At 41.9% G+C, this 18,712-nt stretch overlaps 1 protein-coding gene and 1 long non-coding RNA gene across 2 annotated transcripts; both read left to right on the forward strand.

Annotated features, from left to right (window-relative positions):
* Positions 1 to 2,020: 2,020 nt before the first annotated feature.
* On the forward strand, positions 2,021 to 12,579 carry LOC124259673 (solute carrier family 43 member 3-like). The gene is made up of 11 exons (XM_046693849.1): positions 2,021 to 2,142; positions 3,534 to 4,046; positions 4,397 to 4,443; positions 4,732 to 4,808; positions 6,282 to 6,374; positions 7,529 to 7,709; positions 9,136 to 9,357; positions 9,948 to 10,049; positions 10,373 to 10,559; positions 11,129 to 11,249; positions 11,989 to 12,579. The coding sequence occupies exons 2-11, from the start codon at positions 3,550 to 3,552 to the stop codon at positions 12,106 to 12,108; spliced, it is 1,647 nt and encodes a 548-aa protein (XP_046549805.1). The 5' UTR covers positions 2,021 to 2,142; positions 3,534 to 3,549; the 3' UTR covers positions 12,109 to 12,579.
* A 4,245-nt stretch (positions 12,580 to 16,824) lies between these two features.
* On the forward strand, positions 16,825 to 18,527 carry LOC124259683. The gene is made up of 2 exons (XR_006893891.1): positions 16,825 to 16,903; positions 18,404 to 18,527. It is a non-coding gene; the product is annotated as an uncharacterized LOC124259683 (long non-coding RNA).
* The last annotated feature ends 185 nt before the right edge of the window (positions 18,528 to 18,712 follow it).

An 18,712-nucleotide genomic window follows, 5' to 3' on the forward strand; every position in this document is an offset into this window, starting at 1 on the left:
GGTACAATGTGTGAAGCCCATTTCTGGTGTCCCCTGCCGTGATATTGCTGGAAGATTGCTAAAAGCGGCGTAAAACCATAGTCAGTCAGTCATACTTATACATACAAATATGTTTAGTAGATGTTCAGAAATTCCGTGTAAGTAAAAATGTGCACCACAACCACCATATGCAATCACGTGTTGGAAGCAGTGGTTATGTCATTCGAACGTGAGCTTTGATGAACGAGAGTTTCCTGGAGTGGAATAAGTGTTTTTCAAAGGTAAGGGTGACTACTGTGTTGCCACATGATGTATGATGTTCCCGGGTTACAGCTTTAAAACATTATGATAATGTATTGGTTCATGAAGTTGAATAATTCCATAATTTTAGACATGTTTCATGAAAACCATTCTTTGCCGTCTGTGTAACAACTCAATTTTTGAAAATACCAATGTGTTGCTGTTTGAAAAGCAGCTGGTCATTGTGACTTTGATGTCGTCACGTGATACTTCAAGGTAAAATAGTATAAAGAGTTGTTGCAAGGTAATTGTTGGTTCCTGAGTGCTGAATATTTAGGGCTCCTTGCCTCTACACAAGAGACCTATTGTAATCGTTCGGATTATTATTATTATTATTTAATTTATTATTTATTATTCCGCCGATTCTTGTACCAAACAAACTTCCTAAACCAATGCTCCGAATCGGTACAAAACATCACACAGATGCCTACGGAGGTGAAGATATTCCCCTTAAAAATCTCTAGGCTCTGGGCCCAATAGCAAAAGGGGGATAATTCAAAATTAGTTCCACATGTTCAAAGTTTGACAGCAAATATCTCAATAGCTAATTGTTCCAACACTTCCAAATCTCTTGTACAGATGCACAATCGAATTCCCAACAATTTTGCCTGGACGGGTCAAGTCGCTAAATTGTACCGTTTGGCAGCTATTTTTGTTTTCAGTTTTTGGCCATGTTTTTCAGGAGTTTTCTGAGTAGTTTGCTCCCAAAATGTGCCAATTCTGCACAAAGTGCCAGTACGATAGATGAAGTCTTGGTGATTCCAGAAAACTAATTGTTTTGACCGTAGACCAAAGAACAACTGAGATACAGCCATTTAAAGAGGGAACTATTTCTTCTCCAGAACTTCTTAAAAGGTACATCACCCCCGCGACCCCGGCCGTATTTGGAAGATCCGCTCGCCTGTCAAAAACGTGTTCTGGCTCCATTTTTGGACGATGATTTCTAGCCCTCAAATACAATTCAAACACCCGTAACTCTCAAACCAACCTTCCGATTTCGACCAAAATGTACCTGTACAAGTGGGCTATCAGTGTCGATTATAACTACTGATTGCAGTAATGTATCTCCAAAGACAAGCAGTGGAATGATTCATATTAACTATAACTATTACAACTTTCATCAAATATGTGACAGGCACAAAAGGCTAGACAGAACTAAAGCCGAGGAGCCCTCGTCGTTGCTTGCAACTATATTTAGTAACAGATTCTCTAATGCTTGTACTTCATGAAAAGTAATGCAATTTATCGAACATCAAACACTGCGTTTCCCGCGAGTTTCCACTGGCAATAGTATATTTTAACTGAGAATGGCTGGTTAAACAAAGAAAAAACAAACAAACATGCAAGCAAGCAAACAAAAGATTGGTAGATGGCCTGAGAGGTTGACAGTTAAAAATTAACGTGGCAACAGTACAGATATCAGCCATACAGAGTTTACCGTTATAGTATGCACGCCGTTCCCGGTCAACTGATACAAAAAACTAGTTCAAAACTCATAGCAGGCCGCAGTCTATCCCCCATGTTAACACAGCCCTCATGCAATGAACCAGAACGGCCTTTAACGGGCCCAGTGTGAGCTTTAACACCAACACCGCTTCAAGGGCCCTGAATCTGTATATGTAAGTCGGACATGTCATTTAACGCAGTGATAATGTTACCTGACCCTTCAACGCACGAATATCGACGGACCATGTATATCTATGTGTGTCAAGGCGACGGCGTCGGGCTGAAAGCATCGCGCTGTTTATATCCATGTTTCGGGAGGGAGATAGTATGAGAGTGGAGGTCGTCAGAGGAGCACAATGTTATGTCCTTGCTCCTATAACGGAGATCATATTGCCCCTGGAGGAGCCCCTTGTACAGGTAGGCACTGAACATTGCAGTTTGTCGAGGTACCGTGTGTATATGTATGCTGATTATTGCTAGGAAACAGTGAGGATAGGTTTTCATCTGTGACATGTGCATGACGTTCATATACACTAATGTACATGTTTTTTGTGTTGTGAGAGTATGCTAATCAACAGAGTAAGCGTTATATTTTATATTACATGCCCCACACACACACACTCTCCCTTTCTCTCTCACCTGTCTCACATCAGTCCTCTAATATCACCTCTCATCACTCACTCACTCTCCAATTTTGGTGATATAAGAACATCTCCCATTTCTCTCTCTCTCTCTCTCACCTCTTTCCCATCTCACCTTTTTTCCATCTCTAATCTTTCAAATATCTTTCTTTCTCATCTCTTTCCCATCTCTTTTCTTGCATCTCTTTCTTTCTCCGACCTCTTTCTCTCGTTCATCTCGTTCTCTCACCACTTTCTATCTCACCCCTTTCCATCTCACACCTTTCTCGCTCTCCCTCTCAACCCTTTCTCTCTCACATCTTTCTGCACCTCTTCCCTCTCTCACCTCTTTCCGTCTCATCTGTCTCGCCCCTGTACTTCCTCTCACCTCTCTATCTCACCTGTTTCCCTCTCTCACCTCTTCTTTCTTTCATCTCTTTCTCACCCTTTCTCGCCCACCTCTTCCTCTCTCCGCCTCTTTCTCTCTCTCACTCCTTTCTCTCTCATCTCTTTCTCTAACCCTTTCTCTTTCTCACATCTTTCTCTCTCCACCTCTTTCTCTCTCTCACTCCTTTCTCTAACCCTTTCTCTTTCTCACATCTTTCTCTCTCCACCTCTCTCTCTCGCTCACTCCTTTCTCTCTCAACCACCCGTGAAGGTCCGGGTTAGAATTGGTCCCTCATATGTGGAGGCTACGACTTCGCCGGCTCCGTAATGCTCTTCATCAAAGTACGTCACTACAGCACGCACCCATGAAGATCCGGGTTAGAATTGATCTTCAGCAACCAATGCTTGCCGTAAGAGGCGACTAACGGGATCGGGTGGTCAGGCTAGCTGACTTTGCTGACACATGTCATCGGTTTCCAATTGCGCAGATCGATACACATGCTGCTGATCCCTGGATTGTCTGGTCCAGACTCGATTATTTACAGACCGCCGCCATATAGCTGGAATATTGCTGAGTGCGGCGTAAAACTAAACTCACTCACTCACTTCTCTCTCAACTCTGTCTCTCTCTAACCCCCTTCTCTCGCTCACCTCTTTCTCTCTCCCCCTATTGTCTCTGCCCTCTCCTTCCTCTCACTTTTCTCACCACTTTTCATACCCCCCAACCCCCACCCTCCCATCTCACTCATCCCTCATTTTTCCTTTTTTTCTTTTGAATAATTGTAACCAATTCTCATCCAGTTTACCATTTGGAATCATGCTGGACCCTCATAGGTATCGTCTCCTTGTGGCGACGTGGGCAGTCGTGGAGACGTCATTGTTCGGCGGAGTCATGTACGGATGGCCGTCTCTTGTCTACATCATCAAGGAGGAGGGACTATATTCTCATCTCTGTACAACAAATTCTTCGCAGAACTCTCACAGCAACCAAAACATGACTTCTGGCTCCAACTTGTTATATATCATAGAATCAACATCCCCGTCATACGTAGACCGCACGAGTCAGACATACTCAGAATACCCAAACGGGACGCACGGACAATATATGAATAAGAGTTTAAAGGGCTTTACGGAGCAATACAATTCAACGCAAACGTGTGAAGGATTCGCTACCGGAAGTGTGAAATGCAAAGCCCAGGATTCAATAATTGCTTTAGGGCAGACGATTTCCGGTAGTGTGTCTTTCATAGGAACACTTCTGGTTGGCCTAATTCATAGACGGATTGGAACCAAGCGTCTCAGAATAGGAATTTGGTAAATTGCAATTTGAAAAAACTTGGTATGTGACAGTCAGTTGAAAAGGAAATTATGACGTAAGAGTCCTTATTCTCATTGTCCTTTTATGGTAGCGTGGAACGTTTAATGGTGATAATATATCTACCTTTAAAGAAGGATGCTCGAACACTGAAGAACTTACATGAAGATGGTTTAAAAACGTCCCAATCGGTTCTCTTGTTGTAACTAATAGATGTATGGGAACACCGTGACGAAACCTCACTGTGGGATTAAGCAGCGCTTGCAATTAACTCCTGATGGCTACCTTTATATGTGTATTTAATATCAGTAGTCACTTTTATTAATTAACTTTCAATTACACATTTCAGGGTCCTGTTTGTCTTCGGCTGCCTCTGTGTGGCCTTCGTGACGAATGGTGGGTTGACTATGAATAATTATTCATAACACTGCCATACAAAATAAAGTGAACAATAGCTTTGTTTTTTGAGCATGTGCTTTTAATATGAAATTAACCAACATCATGGAAGACTGTTACGTACAAGATTAACAGCAATATTCTAATGTTATAGCGCACCATAACAGTACAAAGATACTTGGAGGAAGATTTAACGAACTGAATATGAATGATGTATCGTGTTAAGTATGAAAACTCGTTGTAAAGAAATGATGAAATATTTGAGATACAGACATGATATTATTTCAGAGACTGCTTGGTTGATATTCGTTGGATACTGGACAGTTGGTGTAGCAGGACTGGGGCTTCTCATCACGAATATACAGGTAGATAGTAAGAGCTGAAGGTTTCTCACGAATATACAGGTAGATAGTAAGAGCTGAAGGTTTCTCACGAATATACAGGTAGATAGATAGAGCTGAAGGTTTCTCACCAATATACAGGTAGATATAGTTAGAGTTGAAGGATTCTCACCAATATACATGTAGATAGATAGAGCTGAAGGTTTCTCACGAATATACAGGTAGATAGTTTGAGCTGAAGGTTTCTCACGAATATACATGTAGATAGATAGAGCTGAAGGTTTCTCACGAACATACAGGTAGATAGATAGAGCTGAAGGTTTCTCACGAATATACAGGTAGATAGATAGAGCTGAAGGTTTCTCACGAATATACAGGTAGATAGATAGAGCTGAAGGTTTCTCACGAATATACAGGTAGATAGTTAGAGCTGAAGGTTTCTCACCAATATACAGGTAGATAGATAGAGCTGAAGGTTTCTCACGAATATACAGGTAGATAGTTTGAGCTGAAGGTTTCTCACGAATAGACAGGTAGATAGTTTGAGCTGAAGGATTCTCACGAATATACAGGTAGATAGCTTGAGTTGAAGGATTCTCACCAATATACAGGTAGATAGATAGAGCTGAAGGTTTCTCACGAATATACAGGTAGATAGTTAGAGTTGAAGGTTTCTCACGAATATACAGGTAGATAGTTAGAGTTGAAGGTTTCTCACCAATATACAGGTAGATAGCTTGAGTTGAAGGATTCTCACCAATATACAGGTAGATAGATAGAGCTGAAGGTTTCTCACGAATATACAGGTAGATAGATAGAGCTGAAGGTTTCTCACGAATATACAGGTAGATAGTTAGAGTTGAAGGTTTCTCACCAATATACAGGTAGATAGTTTGAGCTGAAGGTTTCTCACCAATATACAGGTAGATAGTTTGAGCTGAAGGTTTCTCACGAATATACAGGTAGATAGTTAGAGTTGAAGGTTTCTCACGAATATACAGGTAGATAGTTAGAGTTGAAGGTTTCTCACGAATATACAGGTAGATAGCTTGAGCTGAAGGTTTCTCACCAATATACAGGTAGATAGTTAGAGCTGTAAACTTCTGAAAACTATAAACGTTGTTTTAATCGCAGGTTTCTAATGACGAATATACAGGTAGATAGTTCAAACCGTAGGATTCTTATGACGAGTGAACATGGATATAGAATCTACAGGTAGATACTGAATAATGATGTTGGTCACAACAGACGTGATTCTGTAGGTGTTATTAGTCAAAAATACAGTTAGAGAGTTGGACCTGTATTTAGAGAGTTGGATCTAAAGGTTTCTATTGAAGGTTTCTATATATGACGATTTTAGAAGTCCAGGCTAGTCATAGCGAATATTAAGGCTTAGACATGTGTATGTGTAGGCCTTTACTGTAGTTGTGCAAAAGAGACAGTTCATCTGGCACATTCATTCACCTTCTCAGTTCTTCTTCGCTTCATGTCCTACAGGTGTCGTATCTGTTCTCCACGACGAGCGGCACTGTGACATCCCTCATATGTGGAGGCTACGACTTCGCCGGCTCCGTAATGCTCTTCATCAAAGTACGTCACTACAGCACGCACCCATGAAGATCCGGGTTAGAATCGATCTCAGTAACCCATGCTTGTCGTAATAGGCGACCAACGGGATCGGGTGGTCAGGCTCGCTGGCTTGGTTGACACATGTCATCGGTTCCCAATTGCGCAGATCGATGCTCATGCATATAGCTGGAATATTGCTGAGTGCGGTGTAAAACTAAACTCACTCACTGCAGCACGCTTCATAAATTCTACTTTTATTGTTGTATCGTATTAACTATTACCCTGTGTGGATCCGGGTTAGAATTGGTCTTCAGCATCCCATGCTTGTCGTAAGAGACGACTCACGGAGTCGCGTGGTCAGGCCTTCTGACGTGCTTGATGCATGTCATCGTATCTCAATTGCGTCAATGCACAGTTCTCTCATGATATTAGTCAATGGATTGTCTGATCCAGACTCAATTAGTTTCAGACAGCCGGCATATATCTAACAAAATTGCTTAGTACGAATTGAGAATTGAGCATGTCTTTCTGAATCCTTATCCAGGGGGAATTCGAGATGCTGGAATATTGCTAGGAACATAGTGAAAGGTGACATAGGAATGTGAAATATCAAACAGTAAATTCCAGATAATGTTTGAATATCCAATGAAACCGACTCCATTGAGTGAATTAATCACAGGAATTCATTCATAGCACAAAGAGGATGAATAATGGTATTTAAATAGAGACACGTGACATACATGATACAGTGTGCCTGCCTCACAATCACTGAGCCATGTCATTTTACGCTCCACCAAGCCATTACTTTCATGCAAAATCCATAAATGAAGCAAGACTGACTGACTGAGTTTGGTTTTACGCCGCTTTTAGCAATATTCCAGCAACATCACGGCGGGGGACACCAGAAATGGGCTTCACACATTGTACCCATGTGGGGATTCGAACCCGGGTCTTCGGCGTGACGAGCCAACGCTTTAACCATTAGGCTACCCCACCGCCCCAAATGAAGCAAGATCTTAACCTGTCACATCAATAGGGCTCCTGTTCAATATAAATTGAATTCTCTGTTCTATCAATTTCCCACATGGGTACAGTCTCTGCAGCTCATTTCTGGTGTACCCCGCCGTGATATTGCTGGAATGTTGCTAAAAGCGGCGTACAACGTAATGTTGCAGTTTGCCTACGAAGCAGGTGCATCACTCATGATCACCCATCTGGTTCTGGCAGGGGCGAGCGTGATGACAGTCATCAGTGCTATCGGCTGGATGCCGTCGGGAATGTTCAAGAGGAATCACCAAGCAACGCCTCCTGGCGGTCAGGATCAGGAACAGGAAGTGCAGCCATTCAAGGTCAAAGGTGAGTACTGCTATCCGTTCATATGAACCAATAAGACTCATGCATACCGAGCCCCACATGGGTACAATGTGTGACGCCCATTTCTGGTCTCCCTGTGTCGTGATATTGCTGGACTATTGCTAAAAGAGGCGTAAAACTAAACTCACTCACTCATGCATACCGAGCCCATTTCTGGTGTCCCTGTGTCGTGATATTGCTGGACTATGCTAAAAGAGGCGTAAAACTAAACTCACTCACTCATGCATACCGAGCCCATTTCTGGTCTCCCTGTGTCGTGATATTGCTGGACTATTGCTAAAAGAGGCGTAAAACTAAACTCACTCACTCATGCATACCGAGCCCATTTCTGGTGTCCCTGTGTCGTGATATTGCTGGACTATGCTAAAAGAGGCGTAAAACTAAACTCACTCACTCATGCATACCGAGCCCATTTCTGGTCTCCCTGTGTCGTGATATTGCTGGACTATGCTAAAAGAGGCGTAAAACTAAACTCACTCACTCATGCATACCGAGCCCATTTCTGGTGTCCCTGTGTCGTGATATTGCTGGACTATGCTAAAAGAGGCGTAAAACTAAACTCACTCACTCATGCATACCGAGCCCATTTCTGGTCTCCCTGTGTCGTGATATTGCTGGACTATTGCTAAAAGAGGCGTAAAACTAAACTCACTCACTCATGAATACCGAGCAGCATCTCCATAGATTTATGTTGCCCTCGATCCAAGGGTTAATGCCTGAATAGACATTTATTTGACATCAATTTACATCTTTACTTCATTTTACATTCCTATATCTCATTCAAATATTAAACATATAAGTTAAAATGAACAGATCTAGTTTAGATATTACGTGTCTTTGTGTATGCTTGTTGTGTAACACAAAAATAGCTCATACGTGGACCATTCTTTTGTTTAGAAGTCTCCCAGGGTTGTTGCAAAATGATAGGGATATGTATTCTTCAGTTCTGACCGTAATCAGAATGGAGATAATTAGTTAGTCTCATTACGACTACTGGTTGACACCTGAAGGGTTTTCTACGTTCCATCTTTATATTGCGTCATGGTCATATCCGTTATATGGCCAATACCGATCAGGGAATATGTCAGTGATTCAACAACTTTCCTTACAATAATTTAAACTTATAATGAAATCAGAAAGCCAAATATGGATACATCGTCAGTGCAAACGAATATCCAGTCTTGACTATCCGCAAAAGCAGATTCCATTTGATATAACATAAAATAGCCGCGATTGGTGCTTTGGATAAGCTGGAATGGCTAGAAGCATGTTGAGGTGTCTGCCTTCCGCATGTTAATGATTAAACAGAAAGGTCAATTCTCAACACGAAGACAGGTGTAAAAAAGCATTTCGAGATTCTAGTCTAGTCCAGCCCGTACAATTGACTGATATTGGTGACATATTTCAGACAGCGACAGGGAACAACACCAGCAGGAGGAAAACAAACAGCTTCATCCGTCCAAAGTAGGTACCCCTGGGGTGAAGATCCCGGGGGTAAAGACGTACCTATTGTCCCCGCTCTACCTGTTCCACCTTCTGTGGTACAACATCTTGCAGGTCAGGTTCATCAACTTCACCTCCCTCCTGAACCCATACCTCACCTACATCACACGGGGCAACACACTACAGGGTACGGGTTATGGAATAGTTAAGTGTGTGTAAGTGGTCGATATTTCTTGTTCAGGAAAAGCTAGAAATAGGTTTTGTATATTGTGAACCGAACATTATGAACGCAAATGATGAACTAATTAATACGTCTTGTGTGTTCGAGGCAAACCGAATATCTAAATTTTACTTCTTGTAGGATTTTTCTTTTCACCAGAACAGATATAATAATTGAAAATCATCCCATTTAACGATGAATGATATATTATTATACATGGTGTAGAATATTTGGCTTCAACCATTACATCTTTGTTTCGTTTTGTTTATATATGTAGAAAACGTGATGTGTGTGTGTGTGTGTGCGTGTGCGTGTATGTGTGTATACTGTTGATTCCTCAATGTCCTCTATTTGTATACATTAGCTCAACCTTCTTTCTTCATGGGTACAATTTTTTCTGTATACGTAGATTATGAGTGTTCATTTTCTTATTAATTGTGTGATTTCATTGGTCGTTGACCTCACTCACATACTGACGCTGAGGTTTTATTGTCACTTTAGTGAACACTCTAGCATGCCCAAGTCTTTGCTGACAAACTAAAACCTTATTGTTACAGTCAGTCATTTCACCAACGTATTCCTGTACGCCACCATGTTTGGTTACGTCACTTCCTGTCTGAGCGGCATCGTGTACGACCTTCAGAAGGCCAAATATAAAGGTCAGGTTGCTCGTATAATTGTACAGTAATATTACATGGCGTCAATCCCTTGTTCAGACTCTGCATTGGGTAGCTGTAGTTTGGATGATTAGGTTTCATGTACACATTATAAATTTATAATGGCGTTGTATAGGCATTTTAGACTTTGGAAGAACATAAACACAGGACATGTTATTTCATGAATAACATTTTTTTTTGTTATGAGTCGCACAGTCGACAGTTTGTAACAGATATTTTGAATGGGGGTGACTGGGTTTAGTAACTGTTTTTCATGAACATATGGGAAATTTACTGTGCACATAAACCTCTGTTTACATATCTAGCCTCGACGCCTTTGAAACGGTCACTTCTGCCAGCCGTTGTACCTTTGAGTGTGGCGTCCTTGATTGGGGTCCTCTTGTCAGTCCTCATATTCGTCCCCCATCGGGAAGTCCTGTACGCCATCTTTGTCCTCACCACTGCGTACAGATCGTTCCTGTACACTATGGCAGCGTCCTTCGTCAGCCAGGTGTACGTATGTCTCACAATATCAGTGCATTGTGGCTGTGTTCTTGGTCTGCCAGGTGTACGTATGTCTCACAATATCAGTGCATTGTGGATGTGTTCTTGGTCTACCAGGTGTACGTATGTCTCACAATATCAGTGTATTGTGGCTGTGTTCTTGGTCTGCCAGGTGTACGTATGTCTCACAATATCAGTGTATTGTGGCTGTGTTCTTGGTCTGCCAGGTGAACGTATGTCTCTCACAATATCAGTGTATTGTGGCTGTGTTCTTGGTCTGCCAGGTGTGCGTTTGTCTCACAATATCAGTGCATTCAAGTGTACGTATGTCTCACAATATCAGTGCATTGTGGCTGTATTGTTTGTCTGCCAGGTGAACGTATGTCTCACAATATCAGTACATTATGGCTGTGTTCTTGGTCTACCAAGTATACGTATGTATGTATATCAATTCTTGCTCTGCCAGGTGTGAGTATAGATCGGCCCTGCCTTCCTTCCATTGTTGAAGTCGCAAAATAACATTATCTCGCGTGTTAATAAACTGTGTTCGACTTTGAAATGTCCGAATGTATTTGCAGGTTTCCAGCTGAACACTTCAGTATCCTGTACACGGTGATGATCATCTCTGGAGGCGTCCTCTCCTTCGTACAGTACGCCCTGTATTACTGGTCGTACGCCTACGAAGGAGCGTATACACACGTACGTACATATCGTCCTCTCCTTTCTTCAGTACGCCCTGTATTAGTACTACTGGTCGTACGCTTACGAAGGAGCGTATACACACGTACGTACATATCGTCCTCTCCTTCCGTCACTACGCCCCGTATTACTTTTACATACGTACAGATAGCCGTCATATTGTTGAAATATTGCTTAGTGCCGCGTATTACCAACAAACCAAACAAAACACCGTCTTGATATACAGTAATTACCAGTTCCGGCTTAAAAGTCACCCCATTTACTTTCTTGTTGTCACTCTATTGGGCGCACATTGAATGACATAATGTATGTTAAATATTTGTGAAGGCTGGTCAAGGTGTTCTGTATCTTCATTCAAAGGGTTAGAATTGGCCTTCAGTAACCCATGCTTGTCGTAAGAGGCGATTAACGGGATCGGGTGGACTCGCTGGCTTGGTTGACACATGTCATCGGTTCCCCATTGCGCAGATCGATGCTCATGCCGTTGACCACTGGATTGTCTGGTCCAGACTCGATTATTTACTGACCACCGCCATATAGCTTGAATATTGCTCAGTGCGGCGTAAAACTAAACTCACTCACTCATTCAAAGTTTCTGTTACCGAATTTTAAGTGGCCACTTCAAACGTAATGGGCTAACCGAGACCCGAACCCCTAATCCCAGGCTCTTGGTGTGTGCACATTTATGATGACAAGAGTCTACACCACATTGCTAAGTCATCGTTGTCGTCCTCCACAGATGTGTATCCTGATGCTGTGCATGGTGCTGCTGTCGTTCCTCCATCCCGTCTACATCGTCGTCAAGTGTCGTGGATCGACAAGCGTCCAGCGTCACAATAACTCACTCAAACACTTGTAAACCGCATCATACTTCACCACCTGCCAGACGTTACAACTATGGCATCCCAGAAGGTACTGGGGTGGTGGGGTGGCCTAGTGGTTAAAGCGTTCGCTAGTCACGCCGAAGGCCCGGGTTCGATTCCCCACATGGGCACAATGTGTGAAGCCCATTTCTGGTGTCCCCCGCCGTGATGTTGTTGGAATATTGCTAAAAGCGGCTTAAAACTATATTCACTCACTCACTAGAAGGTTCATTGTCGCATCGTCGAGCTTAGTAAAAGACGCGAAAGGTCAATCAACCAAAGCGACAAATGATCTAACTAAAGCCTTTTCGACTTGTCGCGATCTCTTCTGCTTTGACACTTTTTGCATGTTTTCGCAGTTGGTGCAAGATGGTTAGCTTGTAGTGAGTGAGTGAGTGAGTGAGTGAGTGAAATTACATGAAATAACTGCTCTTAAACTAACGCAATAAATTCTTCTAAAAATGGCTTATCCGTTTCTTCTTTTTGAAGCGTGTATAAACGAGAACTAAATTACTGTTTAGCCTTTCATGTCCAATGAAATCTGCTTCTCTAGGTAATGGATACTGGTAATGTCTTTCTCCAAAGTTTCTCCAAAGGCAGCTCGTATAGTAACTGGCCTACCCAAGTACACGCCGAGTAGAGCTCTTTATTATGAGACTGGATGTAATTGCTATCAGAGAGAAGAAAGAAGCGTAAATTAAACTTGTTTTATAAGATTAAATATGACATCGCCCCGTCTTTTTAAAATGAATTGTTACCACCTGTTGTAGGAAAAAGAACCCATTATAACTTACGTGATGCTGAAAATTATACTGTACCCAATACAAGACTAAAATATTCAGCATCTTCATTTATTCCGTCAACCATAAAAGCCTGGGACAATCTCCTGTCAACGGTGAGAAACTGGGACTCCATTTCCTCATTTAAAAGAAACATTACAACAAGGCGTAATAGTGCCCCATCATACTTTCCATCTGGTATACGTAAGCTAAATACTTTACACACAACTGACTGACTGAGTTTGGTTTTACGCCGCTTTTAGCAATATTCCAGCAACATCACGGCGGGGAACACCAGAAATGGGCTTCACACATTGTGCCCATGTGGGGATTCGAACCCGGGTCTTCGGCGTTACGAGCCAATTTTACACACAAAGTTACGATACAATGTAAGTACGTTCAACTATGATTTATATCCATCCTGTTCTTGTGGATGTTTCTGTGAAAATGTATATCATTATTTCTTGGATTTTTGTCCCCGTTATAAAACACGTAGAGAAACTTTGTTAGCTAACATAAGAGATATTTTACAAAACAGATATTTACCAGATCTATGTCTCATTTTATATGGCAATGCAGACCTCTCAACTTAAGAAAATCTGAATATCTTCAAACATGTCCGTCACTACATCAATCAAACTAAACGATTCCTCTGTTCTTCCTAATCTGTTAACCGCCTCCGTGGTGTAGTGGTTAGAGCGTCCGCCCGGAGAGCGGAAGGTCGCGGGTTCGATCCCCGACCGCGTCATACCAAAAGACGTTAAAATATGGTACTTGTTGGTCCCTGCCTGGCGCTCGGCATTAATGGGTACAACAAGGACTGGTCGGCTCGGAGTCAGTATAATGTGTCTGAGTGGGATTTTCATGCTTCACTGCGGCATGGTATCTCAGTGGGCTAGCACTATAAAACCAGCTTCAGTCTGGGCTAGTACAAGCAGCCGCACATACCCATACACACGCATGCACGTCGTCATATGAGCGAAATATTCTCAAGCACGACGATAAACCCAATTTCTCCTCACCTCACCTCCTAATCTGTTTTATTCTCAAACTCAAGATCTCTCATGTATATGTTCTCTGTATAATTGTTGTAAATATTGGGAGAGAGCGTCATTAAGTTGGACAACTTGTGCCCAATCCTTTTCCTCAATGAATAAAATATGTTTCAATGAAATCCAAAGTTAAGGGAGACATATTGCTCTGTGATCATTGGCGTGACCATCCTATTCTGAGCCCTTACTTCAAAACCTTTCGGTGTTTGTGAACACACGTGACATACGAATTGACGGACAACTTGTTTCAACAAGATGCATAGTTGTGTGCTGTAGATACCACTCAGTAAATCGTGACTCTCGTTTCTGTTGCATGCATTAGCAAGTTACTATTCGGCAGGTCCATCAAGCAATTCATGAAGATAGCAGTCATTTATGATCTATTGGTCGTGACTGAGTCTCCGATAATGATTCTTGCTTTTAGTCATTTTACGAGACCGTGCAAAGCTATTTATTCAGAGTTTTATCTCTTAGACTCGCATCTGTGTGTTGGTTACAAGTTCTAATCCCAGGACGTTAGAGTGGGTGAGTTTAGTTTTACGCCAATTTTAGCAATATTTCAGCACTCTGAGGGACACCATAAATGGAAATACTCACACTGCACCACTAGGTTTACGCCACATTCAGCAGTAGTCCACCTATATGGCGGTACTCTGTATAAGAATAACTCCAGTCGTAAAAGACAGTGTTACTAACAGGGCTGATATCTTACTAGTCGATGATGTACTACCCCTTCTGATGAAGATGATACAGGGTGTCGGATACAAGACTGACTGACTGACTGACTGAGTTTGGTTTTACGCCGCTTTTAGCAATATTCCAGCTACATCACGGCGGGGGACACCAGAAATGGGCTTCACACATTGTACCCATGTAAGGATTCGAACCCGGGTCTTCGGCGTGACGAACCAACGCTTTAACCACTAGGCTACCCCACCGCCCTCGGATACAAGAGGTCACATCAATGTTGGCGTCCAGGGCCCCGTTCCTCAAAGCGATCGTAGCGCTACGACTGTTGCAAGTCTATGTTAAAGTATGGGAGTTACGATCATCTTAACGCTACGATCGCTTTGAGGAACGGGGCCCTGACCTCTGATCGTCCAACAGCCCCGGTGAACAGTGCATCTATCAAGCAGACCTTGGGTTCTCTATGACAAAACGGCTGGATGATACACAGACTGCTATGAACCCCACTCCTGTAGATATTACTTTCAGTCAATTCACTGGACTGAGTGTACGTGTTGTTGCATGCCCCGACCACAAGCAGCAGCCTGTGTCTCCGGGTTGCCTACAAGAGCACCCTCCTCAGAGCCATCCCACTCACCCAGAAGAGAGTTGGCCAGTCTTATGACCTACGACTGTGTTTTGTACTGGATGGAGCTAACAACGAACTGTTAGTTATCAATGCTTCTGATAACACAGTGTACACCACTGTTACAGATGTAGATTTTGGAGAACAGGAGAACTGATATCAGGCCACAACGTAACAGGATCCTTCAACGACTACAATCGGTAGAAAAGTCTTCATCATCAGCATGACACTCTTCAAGTACAATACAGACACCGATCTCTGTACCCAGCTCTGAAGGTGTCAGGTATATTGCACAAGACCGCAGTATGCAACAGATGCTGGTATGTGCAGTTATGATTCATGTTTTACTATTAGTGTTAATTACAAAGTCTATTGCAAAAGAACAAAACGAAATGTCTAACTATGATACTATATTCGTTAAGATAAGTGTGAGTGTTATTTAGATCAGAATTAATCTGAATTACTGACACATCAGTTTTCAATTGAATATAACTTTTGCCATTCATTGTAGGTTTGCGTTCCCATTAGCCGAGAATTGTAACCTATGTTTTTAATGGTTTATTTTTTTTTGAAGTTTGAAATATTCTTGTAGCTACTAGATTTCTATGTAGATGAATGATATTTTCACTTCCCTTACAACAATAGTGTGATGTTTATTAATTATATATGGCTGAAGTAATAGGTGATGTTTTGCTTGGTATCGTAGCACTGGACCTTTCACCTGAGAATATACATGTATGCGTTGATGCTTTGCCAACACTGTGTTAGTTGTCACAGTGTCCTTACATGCTGAATAAATATATTGTGTAAGAATTAATGTGGAGGCTGAAATAGCTTACGTAGATTACATCCAACACAGCTTGATCGAAGTACACTATTCACACCCGACCTTCTGGGCGTGTGTAGATAATGCCGTGGCATGATTGTGTCCATGTCCATGCATCTAGACGCTACCTGTACAACACCCCTTAACTGTCACTTCTCGAAAGGTAAATAAGTTAGTCAGTCTGATTGGTTATAAACTCTGCTTTTGAGGAATTAAACAACGTTGTTGATGCATACAGATTCACAGTTGCAGAAGTGATGGTACAGATTGAATCTCGAGGTACTTCCTGGTTGTTATGGACACCTGACGATATAGGACGCTATGGACCCTTGTTAACGTTTGATACCATTTCTTTCTGCAGGAATGTTTGCCTTTGTTGTTTCGTTTTTTGTTCGATTCCCCTCATGGATACATTGTGTGAAGCCCATTTAACACATTTTCACAGAGTTCCATCTCTTGAGTAAGATTATTGTTTCTCAACCTTACTATTCGCTATCGTATCATTTGGCACCTCCCCCCAATTCAGATATGGAATATTCAGATGGTAAAGACAACTTGCCCCTTCGCTTAGGGCGATACTGCACATTACCCTATGACATTACCAGTATGAACTCGTAATCAACTTATTCATAATGTTAAACGCAAGAGGCGTTATTGTACTGATATGATGTTTGCTTACGTCCTTGACATCAACTCGGCGTGATCGAAGTGCACTATTTACAACTAACCTTGTTCTAGGCGTGTGCAGATAATGCATTGTGTCTGCGTACATGAATCTAGACGCCTCCTGTACAACACCCCCTAACTGTCAATTCTCGAAAGGTAAGATGTTAGACAGTCTGTTTTTGACAGATTCTGCTTCTTATAAAAATAAGCAATGTGATGTGTCCAGATTCACAGTTGCAGAAGTGATGGTACAGATTGAATCTCGAGTTACCTCCTGATTGTTATCAACACCTGACGATATAGGACGCTACGAACCCTTGCCAAAGTTTAACATAATTTGTTTCAGCTGGAAGGAAATTTGAAATGGATCAAATATTCTGTTTTAGTGGTAATGTTTCCTTTCGTCCTGTGTTCGTTATTTTCTGATTTTGATAAATGATTTAAAATGTGACAAATATTCTGTTAAAGTGGGACTTAAATTATTTGTGGGAATATGGAGTGAATTCCTGGCTCCTATCAACAGGTGAATCAGATATGGTGGTTTTAAGACAAAGCAGTTCGCTGTGTTTCTTCCTAAAAGCGGAAATGCATTGTCGCTTTGATTATGTCTGTAGTTTTCTACAACTGAACCGAACTCATTGCAAGTGCAGAATTGAATTTTACACTCAGTGTGGGCATGTTTTACACGTGATAACGCAATTTGCAAACAATTGTCCCTCTCTGTGTGATACTCGTTTGTGCTGGTATGCAAGGAGGCAAGCACCATTTTAAAACCAAAATTGCCGTTCTTGGGTATGATTATCACATATTATAGTCTTCAGACATATATCATTTCGCAACCTCCTCCAAGAAACAATATAATATATGCAAATGGTATGACACATTATTACCTGACACCAGACACTGACAATATGAATTCTCTCTAAGCAGTTGTCCTGTAGCAGTTTAGTATGATATCGTTGTACGTATGTCTCTGACACACTGACAATATGAATTCCTCTCTAAGCAGTTGTCCTGTAGCTTAGTATGATATTGTAATGTATGTCTCCTCCACACTGACAATATGAATTCATCTAAGCAGTTGTCCCGTAGCTTAGTATGATATTGTACGTATGTCTCCCACACTGACAATATGAATTCCTCTAAGCAGTTGTCCCGTAGCTTAGTATGATATTGTACGTATGTCTCCGACACTAACAATATGAATTCTCTCATCAACCTGTGTCTCCAGCTGTAAGATTTTCGCCTGTGAGAAGCGCTGTTGTGCTGATATATAAATTTGCTTGCATCTGTCACAACCTCAATGGAGTGATCCAAATACATTGTTTTACTGTAGACAGCAGGGTGCTAAGTAACTTTCTTTTTGTAGAGTGTCGGGATTTGAAACCTATGTTGACATTCAGCAGAAGTTTGTTTGAGTGGTACTTAATAACTTTAGTTTTAAAATTAACTAATTTCACAAATTGGGACAAATCACTACAAAAAGTATCACAGCGACAGTACTAATTCTACGGCAGTATAATACGAGAGCAGTGATTTTTAGCAAACAGGGCAATGTGGGTAATATTCACCTCACTGCAACAATGGTCAAGTATTAAAAAGCATAGGCGGAGACTCCAACTGCCACATAACAATGATCATTGTGTCTCTTGCCAGACAAACATGTCGGATCTTGTCTCAGTGGCTGCGATCAAGGATCTTCTGACTGAGTGTCCAATATGCACAGAACACTTTGATGACTCAATACGAATTCCTCGTCGTATGCCATGCTGTGTCCAGTCCATGTGGCAGCTCTGTCTGGAAACCTGCAGTGAAGGTAATACAACCATACCCTGCCCCATGTGTCGACACCAACATAACCTGCCCGGTGGAGTGAAATCCACCCAAAGAGACGGTCATCCTGAAGACTCTGGACTACCTCAAGATCCAGAAAGGTCTTCATCTTCCATGTACAGACTGTCCTGA

This window comes from Haliotis rubra, unplaced genomic scaffold (genome assembly GCF_003918875.1).
Source record: "Haliotis rubra isolate DU_JTF1 unplaced genomic scaffold, ASM391887v1 Scf732, whole genome shotgun sequence".
Lineage (NCBI taxonomy): Eukaryota > Metazoa > Mollusca > Gastropoda > Lepetellida > Haliotidae > Haliotis > Haliotis rubra.

What these genes read in the sequence shown, in the direction of transcription:
- LOC124259673 (XM_046693849.1), top strand. Translation starts at nt 3,550, where the DNA reads ATGCTGGACCCTCATAGGTATCGTCTCCTTGTGGCGACGTGGGCAGTC. An exon ending in TTCTCATCACGAATATACAG is followed by an intron (nt 4,809 to 6,281) that starts GTAGATAGTAAG and finishes CATGTCCTACAG; the next exon opens with GTGTCGTATCTGTTCTCCAC. An exon ending in GCAGCCATTCAAGGTCAAAG is followed by an intron (nt 7,710 to 9,135) that starts GTGAGTACTGCT and finishes GACATATTTCAG; the next exon opens with ACAGCGACAGGGAACAACAC.